Source organism: Papilio machaon, chromosome 3, assembly GCF_912999745.1.
Source record: "Papilio machaon chromosome 3, ilPapMach1.1, whole genome shotgun sequence".
In the NCBI taxonomy this organism is placed as follows: domain Eukaryota; kingdom Metazoa; phylum Arthropoda; class Insecta; order Lepidoptera; family Papilionidae; genus Papilio; species Papilio machaon.
The window spans coordinates 10,262,754-10,281,300 of NC_059988.1; the positions used below are offsets into that span (position 1 = coordinate 10,262,754).

General features: G+C 46.0%; 1 protein-coding gene across 1 annotated transcript; it reads right to left on the minus strand.

Moving 5' to 3' along the window:
* Positions 1-719: 719 nt before the first annotated feature.
* Positions 720-18,030, minus strand: LOC106708056. The gene is made up of 27 exons (XM_045686684.1): positions 17,676-18,030; positions 14,438-17,220; positions 13,910-14,244; positions 13,711-13,746; positions 10,729-10,902; positions 10,440-10,604; positions 10,216-10,309; positions 9,452-9,523; positions 8,869-8,968; positions 8,627-8,780; positions 8,267-8,536; positions 8,201-8,231; positions 8,071-8,088; positions 7,865-7,941; positions 7,612-7,781; positions 7,421-7,526; positions 7,034-7,302; positions 6,778-6,929; positions 6,559-6,694; positions 6,333-6,386; positions 5,941-6,252; positions 3,666-3,800; positions 3,326-3,505; positions 2,638-2,756; positions 2,491-2,558; positions 2,224-2,369; positions 720-806 (listed from the first exon to the last, which is right to left on the minus strand). The coding sequence occupies exons 1-27, from the start codon at positions 17,748-17,750 to the stop codon at positions 762-764; spliced, it is 6,276 nt and encodes a 2,091-aa protein (XP_045542640.1). The 5' UTR covers positions 17,751-18,030; the 3' UTR covers positions 720-761.
* Positions 18,031-18,547: the final 517 nt, after the last annotated feature.

The window sequence follows — 18,547 nt, forward strand, 5'->3', positions numbered from 1 at the left end:
CAATTAAATGATTAATATAATTATTAAATAATATCAATTTAAAAGATGAAAAAATGTCCAGATGTCGCAGTTCAAGTTGAAATAAATGTACGACATTGTGAAGAATTAATTTAAATTCATTAACATATAGAGTAACTTAAATTTTCATTTAATTATTACAATCCCTTTAATAAATTATATTTAAATGGTCAAATAAACTTAAAGAATACAAGCATTGAATATTTCACAGAATTACATTAACAGAAATGAATACAATAAACCTTTTGACAGACAAAATAAACATCGGCTCGACTACGACAATGTCGCTATATAAATATAATCCATTATATATTTACAAAACAATCCATTTTAAAGATATTGATTAAAAAAAAGTAAAATAAATTAATTTATAATTCAATATTCATACAATTTAATAAACATTGGAAATAAAATAATGAAATAAATGAGCAAATTGTCCGCCGGCTTTCAACTCACAAACTCCTAAATATATATATAATGTCAATATTATAGAAAAGTAAGATAACATAATGGACAGAGAAGTATCACAAGACTTTATTAAAATGAAGAAAAATAAAAATATATTTGATGCAATCAATAATTATACTAAATGTAATGTATTTCAAAACCGAATGTATACTTGGAGTTAATTCCATCACGAATTTAACTAACGCCGGCGATGTCGCGGGGTGCCGCGTGGTGCCGCATGGTGCCGCGGGGTGCCGCATGGTGCCGCGGGGTGCTGCAGGGTGCCGCGGGGCGCACTAGCGGGACACATCCTCTGCCTGCTGGCTAGGATCATAGTATCCCTGCAAACAACGACTTTATTATATACTAAGTGCAATTATTATATTTGTTAGTATTCAGACACAGTAGTAAGTGTAATTGTAACATCAGCGTCATACATTTGAGTGTATGTTACCTGCTAGTGGCCATTGGGCACTACCTCCACCTCGCCCTCCTGTCCCGCGGCACACAAATACATCCAAAATATATTAATAATAATAATAATAATAATAATGTTTATTTAATTCAGACTACAAAGATCCATATTATTATACTAGGGTTAGTAAAGACTTAATAAGTAATGTTAGTAACAAAAATAAAGAGAAAAAATAAATAAAAAAAAATAAAATAAACTATAGACTATTCGTGACCGGGATATGGTTGTTACTCAGTGATACAAGAATACGCTAGTCTACATGTATATTTATCCAGCGAGCCAGCATCACTGAGTCCCACCTATCCAACAAAGCATTCAGGATAACGTTATGGCTGTCACGCATTCGGCGCAGTAAGGAGGCGCAGCGCTTTCGCATGATGGCATCGAACCCATCTGTACGAGCCTCCGCGAACATGCCGGAGGCGCTGCAGTAACGTGGCAGCCCCATTAACACCCTGAACGCGTTGTTATACTGAACCCGCAGATCGCTGTATGCCCTCCGCGTATAGTCAACCCACAGACCGCAGGCATAGAAAGATTGACAGTATGCCTTAAAAAGAGTCAACTTAACATGTTTGGTACATTTGGCAAATCTGCGGGCCAACATATTGCAGCGAACAGACAGCGATCTACGTTCTTTTTCAATATCTAGATTATCTTTCATATCCTCAGTGATCCAGTGACCCAAATACTTAAATTTGTCCACCTTTTTTAATTGAGTTCCACAGAGCAAAATGTTTGGCACGTAAGTGTAGCGTTTACGATCCGGACAGAAAATCATAAATTCGCTTTTCACTGCATTATATTTGAGTCCATGTGACACCGTATAGGATTCACAGATCTTAATAAGCTGTTTCAAGGCCCCTATCGATGGGCTCAGCAGTACCATATCATCGGCGTAACTAATATTATTAAGACAAACTCCGTCAATATGACAACCGATTCCCGTACTGCTAAGCTCATCGATCAATTTGTTCATGTACAGATTGAAGAGCGTGGGTGAGGTCAAACCGCCCTGCCGCACTCCACACTCCAATCTATACCCTTCCGAGAATGCACCTGCCCATCTAACTTTATTATTTTGATTATTGTACCAAAACTTAAAAAGTAGTGTTACATCATCTGTCAGATTTGTTTCGGTTCTCATTTTATTCCAAAGAACATCATAAGCTACAATAAAGCTTAATAACATATTGTTATATTACATTGACATTGCTCAAAGGCGACATAGTGAAATTTTAAAATAGCATAGTTTTATTTTATGAAATGGGAAATAATATTACTTGTGCGGCGATGGGGGCGGGCACGAAGTATGTGGGCGGGGCTACGGCGGCGGGGGGCGGAGCGCCGAGCACCTCGGCCGCGGGGGGCAGGGGCCGCGTCGCCGCCCCGCTCGGGTTGAACACGTCCACGTACGACTTCTTTATGTCTGCGAGAAAGAACAAATTATTATGAAATAGAAGACATAAAACCTGCAGCACTCGTGACCTGATCGCGTTATGTCATACTTTGTCAATGTAATGTAAAACAAACAAACATTTGATACTCACGTCTTCCTTTCTGCATTTTAAAGATGTTGGTGACTGGCGGCGCACCTCCGCCTCCACCTCCGCCCGGCCTGCACATACATACAACATTATTAAAATACATTGTTACTTATTTATTGTATCGTGTGTGTGTGTGTGTGTGTTACTGACTGTGGTGCGGGGGGTGCGGGGGGTGCGGTGTGGGCGGGGGGCGGCGGCGGTGGGCGGGGCGTGTCGTCTTCATCAGCCTCCAGGTTGCGCCAGCGCTTGTGCTCCGCGTCCCACACGATCTGCAACACTCACTCACATTGTACACTCAGACATAGCAACAATGCGACAACAAACAATTGTTATATAGCAATATAGGTAATAGTTTATCTTATCTTACAATACATGTGCCTGTAGCTGTGCCGTGCTGTGCCGTGCTGTGTCGCCATCTCACAACTAGGACAGTCACATGTCACCGAGACACACGCGAGTGTCACATTACAATACATTAGATAGGCTCTATTTATGTCACTTACGTCCGTATATTTGCATGTAATATGTTAAAATAAAAGAGGAATAGAGAACAACATCTTTTATTTTGATAAAACAAAAAAACAAACCCAAAATTATAAGCAAAAATAAATACAAATAAATATAATAATAATATACATTAAATTATATAAAATATGATTAACAAATTGATATACATAAATATAACAAAATATTGAAAATTTAAAAGAGAGAAGAGGAAGCGAGTACTCGATCGTATAACTTGGTTGAGAACAAATTGCGTAGTCTATAGCAGAGTGGGTGCGGGGCGTGCGGGGTGTGGGGTGCGCGGGGGATGTGCGGGGTGCGGGGTGGGACTCACCGTGGGGTTGCTGTCGTCGGGCAGAATCATCTGGTTGGGCGGGCGCAGCGCCAGCTTGGTGAGTATGCCGCCCAGCCAGCCGCCCTTTCCCTTGCCCTTGCCCTCCGCCTTGCCGCCCTCCTCCTTGCTCTTGCCCTCCTGCTCGCCGCCCTGGGCGCCGCCGTCGCGCTGCCCTTGCGCCTGCGAACGTTCAAACTGTATAATACAACGTCATTTTCCAAAGAATTTTCTTTCCTCTCCTTGTTTCTTTGACATTACCCCATTGTTATTGTTTCGTTTGTTTGGATGTTGCTCAGCTAGTTATTGATGGCGTAGGAATGTAAATGTGTAGTATATTTACCGCGGTGTCGGCTTTGGTCGGGACGTCGTCGTCATAGTGTGAGTAGGGGGCGGGGCGCGAGGGGGCGGCGCCCGGCATCGTGATAGTGGGGCGGGGCTCCGCGTCGCCCGCCTCGTCTCCCGCACTCGTCGCCGTCTGCAATACAACAACTCAATAGGATTAATATAAGCGTTACAAACGGGTAACCTGGAACCTGTAATTTTTGGGATGCGAGTACCTCTAGTGATTACTTAATATTCAATGATAAATTTTCATTTCTCTAGTGAATCTCCATCATGTAATCAAATTATATTGCAAAATGTTTTCTTAAGGTAATACAAACCGACGATTCTAATGATCTGACGGAATACAAAATAAAACAACAGTTTTGTAAAACGTTTTATATTGACAACATGTAAGATTATAAGAGCACAGGTTACAGTGTGTTAATAACACAACACAACACAACTTTAACAACATAAAGATTATTGTATATTCATAAAAACGTAAATACATCTTATAAAGGAATAAATAAGTTATTAATAAATAAAAACAAGCTGTCATGTGTGCAACAAGGGCTTCAAGCCTACAAGACGTAACACTACTTTAAAAGGATTTTCCTTTAACTTTCATTATTACAATACAACCGAACTTCTTTATCATTTACAAAATAAACCTAAACAATTTAGTTGCTAGAAATAAATAAAATATTATATCAGATCATTATAAATTATCACAGCGAATTTTTTTCTTAGAACATGACAACAAAGGCATAGTAAAGACAAAATGTGTGAACGCGGTTTTTCGGTAGAGAGACGTCTGCGTTGAAGATACCAGGGGGGGGGGGACACTTCACAATATAGAGGACTGTTTTAAATATAGGTGTAAATTTAAAATAAATATAAATTTAAATACGGATATGCAAAATTTAAGGTGCTCATCTATAGCAAACCTACCTACAATCGATGCAGAGTTAAAATGCAGGAGAGAGACAAACTGGTTACATGTTGTATAACTACATACATTCCTATACTTTACATTTTGTACTACTTGTTATTTACTCAAATGCAATTAACAAACAAATTTTGTTATTTGATCATAAACATCACATACAATAGAGTTTTTAAACTTCATGTAACTGAAACCGGCGAGTGAGTGTAAAGGAAAGTTGAGTTTTAGTTTATTTCACTACGAATTTGGTAAATAAAATCTTACATAAAGAAAAGTTATTGTGAATACAACAAACAAGAATATCAAAATGCAATAAACAGGCGTGTTATATGAAAGATGTCGGTTCATCTATGTCGTATGTGCGCGGACCGGCCACGTAGTAGCGGGCGTGGTCTCGCCCCGCCCCAGCCCCAGCCCCCGACCACGCCCCCGCCCCCGCCCCCGCCCCCGCCAGCTCCACCGGCTCGTCGATGTCGAATGTGCGCACGGGGCCGCGCGTCGCCCGCCGCCGCCCCTCGCGCTGCGCCAACATCGCCTCGAAGCGCTCCAGACTGCGCTCCACAGTCGCCCGCAGCGCGCGCCGCCGCTCCGCTTCGCCCCCACCCTCTCCCCCGCCCTCGCCCCCGACTACGGCGAGGCGATCCTCCTTACACATCGGAGCGGCCGGCTCGTCTATGGGATACGTGCCGCCGAAAACGAGAGGCTTGAAAGCTCCATCCACGGCGGTGCGCGACCACGCGTCCACCGTGCCCGTGATGAGCGTCCCGCAGCGCGGCGGGCGGCGCGGCGCGCTGCGGGACGGCGGGGGCGGCGCGCCCACGTTGGGGGCGTGCGCCACGTGGATGTCCAGGTCGGATAGCTTCGGTCGCGGTGTGGCCGTGGGCGTGGGTGTGGCCGTGGGCGTGGGTGTGCGGGGCGCGGGGGGCGGCGGGCGGGCAGCCCTGCGGTGCCGCAGACCGGCGGCGGCGCGCTGCCCCACCACAACACGCGTTAGCACCACACAAAGCACATTCACGCCGACTAGTTTACGAGAGACGCGGTGGTGATCGCGGAACAAGTATCGAGTTAAATATCGTGAACGCGTTCGCTCATCTTTTGGAAATACGATATAAATATACGATACAAAATATTTATTCAATATATAGATTCGTTCCACCACCGAGTAAGTCTTAAGCATTCAAAATAAGAATAATTTTGGCATGCACGTCATAAAAATAGCATATTGCACAAATTTACTTTATATATTCCTTGTCACACAAAGTAACCGACAGTTCCAAAGTGAATCGCACACAATCTTTCCTCCTAGCTACATACTGCAGCAGTAAATAAAAGAAAGCAGACTCACATCTCCGTATCCGTAGTGCTGGTCGTTTTGCCAGTAGGGGTCGGCGTAGGATTGCGCCGTGTCGTCTGCGCGGCCCCACTCCTCGCCGTACGTGTCGGGGCCGGGGCCGGGGCCGGTGGCGGGGGCAGGGGGCGCGTGCTCGGCGAGCGGCGGGTCGAGGTGCGCGTAGGCGAGGTCGTGGGGGCCGGGCTGGGGGCCGGGCTGGGGGCCGAGCTGGGGGGCGAGCTGCGCAGGCGGCTGGTAGTAGAGTGCGGGGTGCTCCGCCCCGCCCGCCTCGTGGTACGCCGGCGCGCTCTGTTCGTATTGGATCGTCTGCAAGGAGATATTTGTTATGCAAAGTTTACAAATAATCAAAATTGTAACCACAGTTCCATATGATAATCGATGAGTACCTGATCTTGATAGACCGGCTGGTGCTGCGGCGTGCTGTGCTGCCAGGCCTCCGCCTGCAAATTGTTCATCATTAGGTTTTTACATTTTTAACAACAATCAAACATGTTTTTAATTGAAAAATTTGGAAAAATCAATTTTAAAGCTTGAAACGAGTCCAGTTTTGACCAATTCATTATTTAAAACCGCGGCGGTGTCGTATTGAGGTATGAGGCAGCGAGAGGTGACCTCTAGCGCGCTGGCGATGTTGGCGAGGTCGTCGATCCACTGGTGGTGGCGCGGCGAGGGCTCGGCGCTGTCGGGCTCCGCGGCCTCCTCCACGAGCGGCGGGTCCTCGTGCAGCGCGGGCTCGTAGTACTTCAACCTGCGCAAACAAATTGTGTTTGACACCGTGTCCGGTCTCGGCACACCACTAGTGGGGGGTGGGAGTGGGGGTGTGTGTTGTACCTGTCTGCGAGGCGGGCGAGGGCGGCGGGCAGGGCGGGGGGGTAGCGGCGGGGGGCGCGCGTCACTGCCCGCGCGGCGCTCTCGGCGTACCCCAGCGCGCGCTCGCACAGCCCCGCGTCCGCCAGCCGGCACGCCGCCACCAGCTTGTACACCTGCAACACGGTACTGTATCTTACCATTCTCTCTACACTTTGTACCAGCTGTGTTATCGAACAGTAATACGAGAGTTCGCGTTCACATCGGCGCGGTGGCACACCTGGAAGTCCTCGATGACGTAGTCTTCGTGGCTGAGCGAGAGCGCGTACTCGTAGATCTCTGTGGCGAAGATGGCCCGGTTGGTGGCGAGCTGCGACAGCGAGGCGGCGCGCGGGTCCGCCAGCAGCAGGCTGAGGCGCGGGGCCGGGGGCGCGGCGGGGGCGGAGCGCGGCTGCAGCGGCGCCAGCGGGTGCGGCGCGAAGGACACGCCGCTCGACAGGTAGCAGAACTGCGCGCTGAACACCAGCCCGCGGGACGCCAGGCTGTCACCTGGTGACCGGTCATTATGTTAAGTAAAGACAAAAGGTTTAAGCCTATTACATTGCAAAATGATAGCGCTCTCTAATTATGTATGAAATGTCGTAATACGAGAAGGAGGAGTGCTCACCGAGCTGCGTGAGGGCGCGGCGCTCCAGTTCGGGCCGCGCGCCGCCGTTGGCCAGCAGGATGGCGGCGTGCGGTCGCCAGTCGCCCCAGCGCTCCTCCGCCGCGCACTGCCACATCACAACAACGTCGGTCATAAAATATGAATTATTAAATATATTAGAGATTACACATTAAAGACATATTTGTACGCACTGTGGCGGCGGGCGGCATGCGCGCTGCCAGTGCGGAGTAGAGCGTGTGCAGCGGGTCCGCGGCGGGCACGGCGGCCAGGAACCGCGCCGCCACCGCCGCCCGCGTGCGCCGCTCCCCGTGCGCCGCCAGCTGCAGCGCGTGTCCCCACAGCCCGCACCGCATCGCCCACTCTGCGGACACACGCCGCATCGCCGATGTCACACGTGTTCACCAAACAACTACCGGCTCCACTCCGATGTGCGCCTACACTCACCGAGCGCCTCCTGTCTGTTGCCGTATATGAGGAGATCGCGCAGGCGGGCCAGCGCCTCCGCCTCCGTCGCGGCCGGCCTCTCCACACCCTCCCCGACCTCCTCGCCCGCCGCGCCCGCCGCGCCCGCCGCACCCGGGGACGCTGTACGAATGACGTTCATTCATATCATTACGAAGAACAATGATAGATGTCATCTCCGAGCCCACGGAGACTCCGGCTCCTCACTCATCGGAGCAGCTGAAGATTTATATTTGGTATTAATATATTAGAAAAATGTAATATGTAGTTACGCGTAAGAGTTTGGTCGGGGCGGACGTGTCGTTCGGGAGAGACGACGCGCTCCCTCTCGGCGCTGGAGCCGGCGCGGCTTTCTGCAACGAGAGAGCCACAGTGAGTGTCCACAGTGTGAGTGAGAGGGAGTGGGAGAGGGGGGGGGGCAGCAGTAGCGACACAGACCTAGGCGCGGAGATAGCGCGAACTCGTGTTCACGCACGTTCTTCATGAGCAGCTCCGCGATGTCGGAGCCGACCACCACGCCGTTCTGACGCAGCAGCAGCGCCAGCAGCTCCCACACCAGCAGCTGGCCGAGCGGGTCGCACGCGTCTTCGCCGGCCGCCGCCTCCGCCGCGCGCGACATACAGTACTCGATGACGCTCTTCTTGTGAGTTACACCTGTACGATAAAAATGCAAACACATTATTCCTTGTATTTATTACAGGACCGAATTAGAACGAACAAACTTGTTTCGTCTGTGAACATCACCTCTGAGGAGGGGGCCGGGGTAGGCGAGCAGGTGGGCGCGGTCGGGAAGGCGCGCCGTGGCGACGCCCAGCGGCACCAGCTGCACGGTGGCCGGGCGGCCGTCCGCCGGGTACGCCGCGCGCACCAGCACCACGTGCCGCGCCGACAGCGTGCCCTGCGCCCACGCCCACGACATGTTACTCTCCTCTCCAGTACGCCACTGGACACATCGCGCGGATGCACAGAGAGTGTGTACAAGTTACCTTGACGTGCGCGGTGGAGTACTTGAAGGGCGTCATGCGCTCCGAGCGCACCGTCGACTCCTCCAGCTGCAGGTTGAGAGAGGCGTCCGTGTTCAGGTCCCTGTGGGCGCGCACACGTTACATTCTCTCACACGGCCGCCGGCTCCGACCACACAACGAACCTACTGCTACCTACTGCTACCTAGGGCTAGTGCCGAGTGCCGCCGAGCGACGACTGCCTACATATCATACATCTATTGTGTACGAAATGCAAACATAAAACAACTAGTCGCTTCATTGATCTAAACTAGAAATACTTTTGTTTATGTTTATTGTAAATAATTATGTCTAAAAATATTACAGTGTCAGCAAAATAAAGTTACATTAAAGAGATTACGTGAAAATATGAAACATTGGCCAATGATCAGAAGTATAAACAGGTCTGTTAGAAGCAAATGAAAAAGCATTAGCAAGTGAAAGGGCAATCATATACTGGGAACATCTGAGCACAAACAAACTGGTGTTTGCAAAACTATTGCGTGCAGATGTCGGACGTGCGGTGTCGTGCGATGTCGTGCGGTGTCGTGCTGTGTGCGGAGAGTACCTGTCGGACAAGTCGGTGCGCAGCGAGGGCGCGTCCCGCAGCGAGCCGCCCTCCGCCCGGCACCCGTAGTACCTACGTAGGCACCACGCACGCCTCACTACTCGCCCGCCCCGACCCGCCCGCACCCCACCTTCACCCCGCCCTATCCTCACCAACGATGCGACCTCATGCGCCTACAGATTGTACCCAAGTTGTCCGCGCGCTACAGCCGACTGCTGTGTTAAATGTCACGAAACAAGCAAATATCTAGCGCTCGGTGAAGCAACAAGCGAAACTTAATAAGCTAATAGAGTGAGAGCGTCGCATCGCTAAAATGGCGGTGTTCCGTATTAAAATTTAACACGAGGTGTGCGGGCAGTTCGGTGCTGTGATTTTATATGAACTAAAGTAGATGCAATTTACGGTACAATACCAGGTGAGTATAAAGATCCTTTGTATTTTATGTATTATTATTGAATTATTAAAATGAAATGATATAAGCATAAAAATCGTATGATATGTGTTAAATGCCATGAGTTAAGTGTATCAAATATGTTCAAACAATGATATTTGAATGAATGGTTGTGTGAACACAGTACGATGCTGTATGTATGTTGTTGTAAGTGCTAATGTCATTGATATCAATACATTACAAGCAATTCCTGCTTAATATCACTTTATAAGCGTTGCAATTTAAAAATTTAAAATTTGTGGGGGTTTGTGGAGGTGTGTAGAGGTGTGTGGAGGTGTGTAGAGGTGTGTGGAGGTGTGGTGTCAGTACGCACGTGTCCGTGGGCTTGAGGCCGGCGGCGCTGGAGCGTCCCGAGTGCACACTGCCGCGCTCCTCGCCGCGCGCCTCGTACCCCAGAGACCCGTACCCTGCGACTGGCACACACACCGAGCTATCAATATATTTCTGATGATTGAGACTCTATTTGTGATGGATCGTACTTTCAAAATTTACGATAGCATTTGTGCTGATGTCTATAATATTGCTTGTGGTGTGTACCGTCTGCGTAGGCGGTGTGGGGCGCGTGTGGCGCGGCCATGAGCTGCTTGTAGAGACGCATGTATGCGGCGGGGTCTGTGCGCCGCAGCCGCTCGTAGTACGAGTACTGCTGCCGCTGCAGCAGGAACGGGTCCCCGTACCCGCTGCCGTAGGCGCCGTACCCGCCTGCAGCACACAACGACACACCTCTAGACTATCGGCTAATACTGCTAATTATTTTAATGTATTTTATATTTAATCAATTGTATCGCTGTGACCTGAGAAACGGGGATGATTTAAAAGTGCTCACCGAGATAGTAAGGGTCTGTTTCGCGGTCGCGGTCGGCGCGGTCGCCGCGTTCGCTGCGGTCGGTGCGCCAGCGACGGTCGCGGTCGCGCCGACGTCGCTCCACGGCGGGCGGCTCCTCGTCGGTGGCGGTCGCCTCGCGCGACCCCGCACGCGAAGGAGACGAGTACGTCTCGCCTGTTAACAAATACCACGACGTCTCAATTAGATGACAAAAGTATCAGATTCAGGAGCGAACCTTCCCAACTTTCGTGTCATAGTACAAATTCTAAAAGTACAATTTGAGTTTTTCATTCCTACACTGCATGGTGTCAATAGAAGTCAATGACAAATTGCAAATTACCAGATTTACAAATTGTTCCATTCTGAATGACATTCGACGAGATAGGATGAATCGCAACAATGTTATCGTGAATTTTTCATACAATAACAATTATGATCATCACATCATTAAACACTATGAAGAAATGTTTGTTATTATGTTTATAAAAGTTTTTGTTATAAATGTACGATAGACATGCAATCATTATTTCTCCAGTTTGTTTCGATTGAAGCAAAAGTGAAGTTAATTTAAATTATGTAAAATCGGTCAAGAGAAGCCGCAGCACGCGTGTGCAAGACCTGACCACTGTGTCAGTTTGCTTTCGGTGGCATCACCGATACTGCTCAGCACCAAAGTTCAATCTCATCGCGGGAAACAAATGCCCGTTTCCTTTCATCTGAGCCCGTGTCTTTTTATAAATATCATTTTTGCGATATCGTCTTTCATGATTTAATTTGTTGTGCAACAACGTCAGTCGGTGACAAGTGACGAGCGAGCCACTCTTTGCAGTTATAGTTACGACACGCTTCAGCTCTATAGAGATTAGATAAAATAAATTCTATAAAGTAGCGTAATACATTTGAAGAATTTTTTTAATGTAAACCAAGAATACGTAATATCTAATATATACTTGGTAACTATTTTAATAAATTTTTGTTTGTAACGAATTTAAGGATAAGTAACAATATAGTGTAGGGGAGCGTGGCCAGTCGTGTCAGCCGGCCGGCCTCGTTTGCTTTGCTTTCCTTTCACTCGCCGTAACTACAGTGACGTCCGCATGCCTGCCGCACTAACACTCTGCATTCTAATGTTATTTTACTTATCGAGGACAAGGAACAGCCCTCCTAAGAAATTTAATTATTGACGTCGGCCATATCTATCGCTTTCCTACAATCTTATGATAAAAGTCAGGAAAGACGTAATCACGAATTTCTTTCTTGATTCTTATATATATGTATCCAAAAAAGTAATTTATCCTATCAAAAATTATATAATTAACCTGTGACGTACAATATATCGGTTCCATAAAGTCGTAGGAAACCTCAACTAGTATACAGGGCGGCGCACAGCTAGCGAGCAGGTACTGCTCTCTTATATGTTCAGTAATTGAACTTGTGTGCAAATTATCTGACGACAAGCTACAGTATTAATAGCTTCATGTGTTTGAAATGTTTTTGATAATGAAAACATTAAAAAAATACTTGTTAAGTGGAATAACACATTCAAACAACAAAGGTTTATATGCAAGTTTTCGTAACGTCAATAAGCAGAGGTCGGCTGCAGTCTGCAAGCAATAATGTTGAATTTATAGCGGTAACGGATAATGAACCGTAAAACGTATCATACGACACGCTGTTATGGAAATTTCTACGCTAAGAAAAAAAAAACATAACTTAGAAACAAACACGTACAGATATTAATATTACTTTAATGTTAATTTAATTTAATCACGTTTTATTTTATCTGTTGTAGAAGCATATCAGCTTTATTTTAATGATATAGTAGTATTAGATATTGCGGAGCAAATCGGTAAATAGGTAGAGAGATAAGACGTGTTAACAACAGCGTTCTTTTGCTGGCAAGTACTAGTCTTCCGCACAACAAAAAGAATAACATTTACGACATTTTCAACAAGAACTGTGTCAACCGTGAAGAGCATACGTAATATTTAGTTTCGCTGTAATACTCGCTCGAATACTCTGCAAGTCAAATCTAAACATTCACAAATAAGCGCAAATATAACTCATAACTTTTGTCTGTTAGCAAGTTTTAATGATTTAATAAAAAAAAAACTAAGGGGATAGGTCACTCACTATAATTATAGTTTAAGCATCAGCGCATTGGTTAATTCATACTTGCAAAATACTTTTTAATGCAAAATTAAAAACTACATTCCTTACATAAGTGGTCTGGTCAGATATTGCCTAAGGTCAAGTTGACATTTGTGGGAATATATATCTTCTATATATATAAAAGAAAGTCGTGTTAGTTACACTATTTATAACTCAAGAACGGCTGAATCGATTTGACTGAAAATTGGTGGGCAGGTAGCTTAGAACCAGGAAACGGACGTGGGATAATTTTTACCCCGTTTTCTATTTTTTTATTCCGCGCGGACGGAGTCGGGGGTAAAAGCTAGTTTAGTATAAATCATCTCGAGTACGTCTATACTTAGCATAGTGAAGACGAAATAGTACACTTTTAGTATTACTGTCGACCTTCCTGCAATTATTAATGATTCCAAAAAAAAAAAATGTTAAACCTCGATGCGAAATATGTATTAAACAAGTTGGCGTTTATATTTGCACTGCGGACACATTCGGTTGTTGTGAACAGTTTTCAACTTGTTTTGGTGATGACTACAGTCGGGACGAGAACATTCAAGCTTTATATTTACAGCAACATATTGAAAATATTTTATGCATATAACTTGTTTGTAATTCATCAAAAATAAATGTAGTGTTGCAAAGTAATGAGTATTGAGCTGCGTAAAGTGCAGCTTGTTACTGAACGTGATAGTGGTGCGATGATGAACAAAGCGAATGTTCGTTGCGAGTCACTCCGTGGCGCATGCAGCGAGCAGCGAGCAGCGAGTCGCGCATGGCCCCTTCGCAAACTCCCGCACAACGCACACACACACAAAAATCTACCTTATCTCTTACAATTATTACATTTTGCGTCCCTCGAGAAAGTCACAACTGAAAATAAATAAAACAAAATCATCCAAGTTCTTGTACTGAATTGGTAGCTAACTTATCATTTTTTCATTCATTACATTTGACAAAAAAAAAAGACGACGAAGAGACACGAAACCATTCCTTTCTTTTAATATGTAATTTGTAAGATTTCAACAGTGCTCACCTCTCCTTCGCTGCTCCTCTTCGCGCCGCAAGTTGCCGTACTTCCTGGTGGGGTCGATGTCGCGGTAGCGGCGCTCGGTGCGGTCCATACGGTCGCTGCGGTCTGCGCGGTCGCTGCGGTCTGCACGGTCGCTGCGGTCTGTGCGGTCGCTGCGGTCCATACGGTCGCTCCGGTCTGCGCGGTCGCTGCGGTCTGCGCGGTCACGGTGGCGGTCGGCGCGCCGCCTGCTGCCGCCGTCGTCGTCGTAGCGGTCGCGCTCGGTAGTGTTGTACCGCCGGCGCTCCTTGTCGTCAGGTCGCGGCGGTTTCGATGTGTAGGAACCCTCCCGGTAGCGCCTGTCATACACTACTATTGTAAACACAATTCACACAGTTCAAACATTAAATCTGCACAGTCCTACTCTTTAACAAGTTAGCGGGTTTCGATACTAAAATTATTAAGTACATTCAACGAATTATTTTGGAATTGAAAAACGTTTCCATAAATTAATTAACTAATAGAGATAACTAACTCGTTTTATTTATTTACCTGCGCTCTCGCTCCCGGTCGCTGTAATAGTCGGTATCTTCGGTATCGTACCGGCGGGCGCGCGCGCTGCGCCGCTGCCGGGGGGCCTCAGGGCTCCCGTCCCGCTCGAGCCTGTCGCGCTCCTTCCCTTCCCTGTCTCTCCTATCCTTTTCGGATCTTCGGCCGTCCCTTCCCGATCTTCTATCTGGATCTCTGTCATATTTTCTATCGCCCCTTGAATATCTGCCGTCTTTATCTCTTTCCCTGTCGCGGTCGCGATCTCTCGAAGACTTCTGTTTTTCTCTGTCCCTTCTCGGAGACGACTTGAACGTTCTGTCGCGCTCGGAGTCTTCGCCGGACGTATTGACGCGGTTGACGGACTGCCTGCGCGACCCGTTTGCGGGATACTCGACAGACTCTGAAGCGTCGTTCGCCAAATCGGTTACGTTGCCACTGACTACATCGAACATCTGCTCTCTTGAGAATGTCATTTCCGCTCCAGATATGACACTCAAGTCCTGCAAGTTTTCTCCCTCCATGGTGAGCTCGCGCTCGCGCTGCTGTTCTCCTGGTGCCGACACGAAGTCTACGGAAGAGTCATTGGTAGCTTCCCTTAGTCCTATTACATTCCTAGTTGGGTTACGCACAGCAGGTTCGGTGTAATCAGAGCCGTCGACATTTTGCTCTCTGACCTCCGGTGGGCCCGCCTCTACATGCAAAGGATAGTCGTGATCGACTCCCGTAACAACCCTAGGTTCATTGGAACCACCATAGTTTCCGGCCTGATACTGCATATATTCATTGCTACTGGGTTCTCCGGGGACCATCCTATCCAAACCTATTGGTCTTCTGTCGGATCCCCTGTTTGGTGGCGGTTGTGAGTAATTATCAAGGGTCTGTTGCCCATCAGCCTGCCTGAATGGACGACTACTGTTATCAGTGATTTGGCCATCGACATGGCGTTCCATGTAATTGTCGTTAGATTGATTATACCCGTCAGATTCTGTTTGTTGGCCTGGAACCATTCGTGCTAGTCCTGGAGGCGGTTCATCTCCAGAAATATTTAAATTTTGGCTGTACTCTGTTTCTTGCTGACCTACTACCATTCTTCTTAAGCCAGGCGGTGGAACATTTTGGCTGAAATCCGTATTTTCACCAAAGTCAACACTGGACAAGTGTTCCGTTTGTAAATACTCATTTCTATCATGTTGTGGAGCAACTTCCATATTGTCAGGTATCTGCTGAGATACAGGAAGTGGTACAAAGCTTGCAGTTTGTGGTTGGTCTGGTCTTTCTGAATTATCGGGTGTTGTTTCTAAATTGGCTCCAAATCCAACAGGCATTCTGTTGCTTTGGGAAATCTTGCTCACAACTGAAGGTGATGTTAAATTTGTATTGGCCATTTGTGGTGGGAATGGCTGAGGAGGTACATTTGCATGATTTTTAGATATGTTTTTGTGTGAAAATGGTCCCGCATGTTTGAATGGGTTCTGCGATGCAGATGGCGGGGGAAAAGAAGTTGGTGGAGGCAATGTCCCTGCTGCCATTGGTGCAGGTTGATTGGTAGCGGCAGAAACCGGTGGTGGTGGAGGCATAGATGATGAAAGAGAAGAATGAAGATCTGGATGCGGCTGTGCAAGATCAGCGGGTGAAGTGGATGGTGGTGGCTGAAGAGGTGGTGGCAAACTATCATGTAATGTTTGTTCAAGGTCATTATCAGGTGCTGGAGCGTCAGAAACTACATTATCAGTATTAGATATACTCATATCTTGCAAAGAACTTGATAATTCATCATGACTTTGCCTTCTGCTGCTATTTCTTTTGTGACTATCAATTTTAGCTGAATCTTCATTAGAATGATGCGACCACTCTGTGCTCTGAGGGTACATCTCATCTATGTGAGATTGAGTGTAATTAAAGTTTGAATTGTCAGTGTTCAGACCGGGACTACTCTTGTTGGAATTTCTAGACTGATTTTCACTTCTATAAGTCCCCTCAGAATGTGTATGAGGTCCATCACTAGATTCCTGTGACATTTGGGACTCTATTGACCACTGGGGTGTTAAGTTCTCGAGATGAAAACGTTTACCGAGGGCCAAATTAGGCAATCGTTCCTTCACAATGTCTTTGTCACTCAAGGTCTTGACTTCAGATGAACTATGTTCTGGCTGGCTAGGACTGCTTAAATTGTCCTGTGTATTAGAAACATTTTGGGAGCTAAGCTGTGGTTTATTATCAGAAGGCTGTTGAGGTAGATCTTTGTTTTCTCGGGTTGAAGTACTTGATTGTTCTAGAATTTCTTTTTTCTCCTCCATTGTCCAATTCCAAGTGTTTGTTGATGCAAAGCTTTCTTCTATGACATTTGCATTGGTACTGCAAACTTGCGCTTGGGAAGTATTTAATTGTTGGGCAATCTGATTAGTAACTGGTTTTTGTTTACTTGAATCTTCCCAACCCCAGTCCCAATTATCTTCCCAACCATCATTATTTACATTATTTTGTGGGTAGCTTTGTTGAGCCATACTCTGATTAGGATAATAATTTTGTGGATATGCCTGCTGTGTGCTATTATAATTTTGATTAGAAAAGTTCTGATTGTATTGTGTTGGCTGTTGATAATACTGGTTGGCATTGTTAGCATAGCTTGGCTGTTGGTACATTTGTCCATACTGCTGATTGTATGTGGGCTGAGCCGGCTGCTGCTGCTGCTGCTGCTGCTGCCAATATTGTTGTTGTTGGTGTTGTGCTATGTTAGATGATGTACCCTGATAGTTTGGGTACATGTTTTGTTGATTCCCATAAGGCTGAAATACACAAATGAACATGTTGAGTTAGAATACAACTTAACTTTCACTTCATTTAAATTATTGTGACACAACAACAACAAGTATTACACAAATAAGCAATATATTTTGCACAAATTAGTCAAAAGAACACATAAAGAAACAACAATAGTGTTTATCTAACTAGTATTATAAATGCAAAAGTTTAGATGGATGGATGGATGTTAGCACATATCTCTGGACCGGTTCAATGGATCTTGATGAAATTTGGCATAGATGTAGAACATAGTCTGGAAGAACACATAGGCTGTTTAGTAATTTTTTTACTTAATACCGCGCGGACGGGGTCGCGGGCTATAGCTAGTTAATCATATGATTGAACGGGTGTGCGGTTGAAGGTCCACGTCATTATTTACGTCGGTGGCGGGTGGCGATCGACGAGTGGTTAGGGGCGAGGGACGACATAACCTGCTCACCTGGGGTGCGCCGTACTGCGACTGGTCTGCGTTGGGCGGCGGCGCACCGCCTTGCGCCCGTTTCATCCACGACATACCACGCTACCGCTGCTTACGTAACATTCGCCAAATATTCACGCACATATGCTCCTAGCTGCACAAACAGCCTCGTCACTATCATAGAACAAACGATGCAATACTTTCACTATTACTTGTAAATTTTGCAACCGTCGCAAATTTTAGCGAGATGAATGTCGTTTAGTAATTTTATATTAAATGTGCAAAATTTTATTTTTATGGTAGTTTTTAGTTTTAGTTTTGATACATTTAAGAAAGAATTTGTTGACAACAACCCATCGATCGAAGGTGCCTTGTTGGCAGTGTAGCCATGTCAAGTTTGATTGACGTTTCCGATTTAATCGGTTTTTATAACTTTTCCGATTCCCTTTGAGATTACAATACATAAATATGAACGTATTATTTCTATGGAATGGTAATTTTATTTAGCACTTTGTCACATACTAAAGTAAAATGTTTAGATTCGTAAGATAAAATTGAATTGTATAGTCAAATAACACTGACCTCTATTAAGATCAGTGTGAAATAAGGTTCCGAACCGGTGGGAGAGATGCTGCTATGGGGGCGGTTGGTTTTGTCAGTATAATATATAAAAACTACTTATCATAGAAAATGATATAAAAGAAAAAAATTACGATTACGAAAGACAGCTGCAGTAAATACCAAAGAGTACAGTAAGTATAGTCTAGCACAGTACAAACAGGATCTCTTGACATTTTTTGACGTCGGCGAAGAAGGCCATTATCATCAAGGTTCAGACAAATATCATATAAGATTGTCTTCGAAATAAAACTGTTTAATGTTAAAGTATGTTG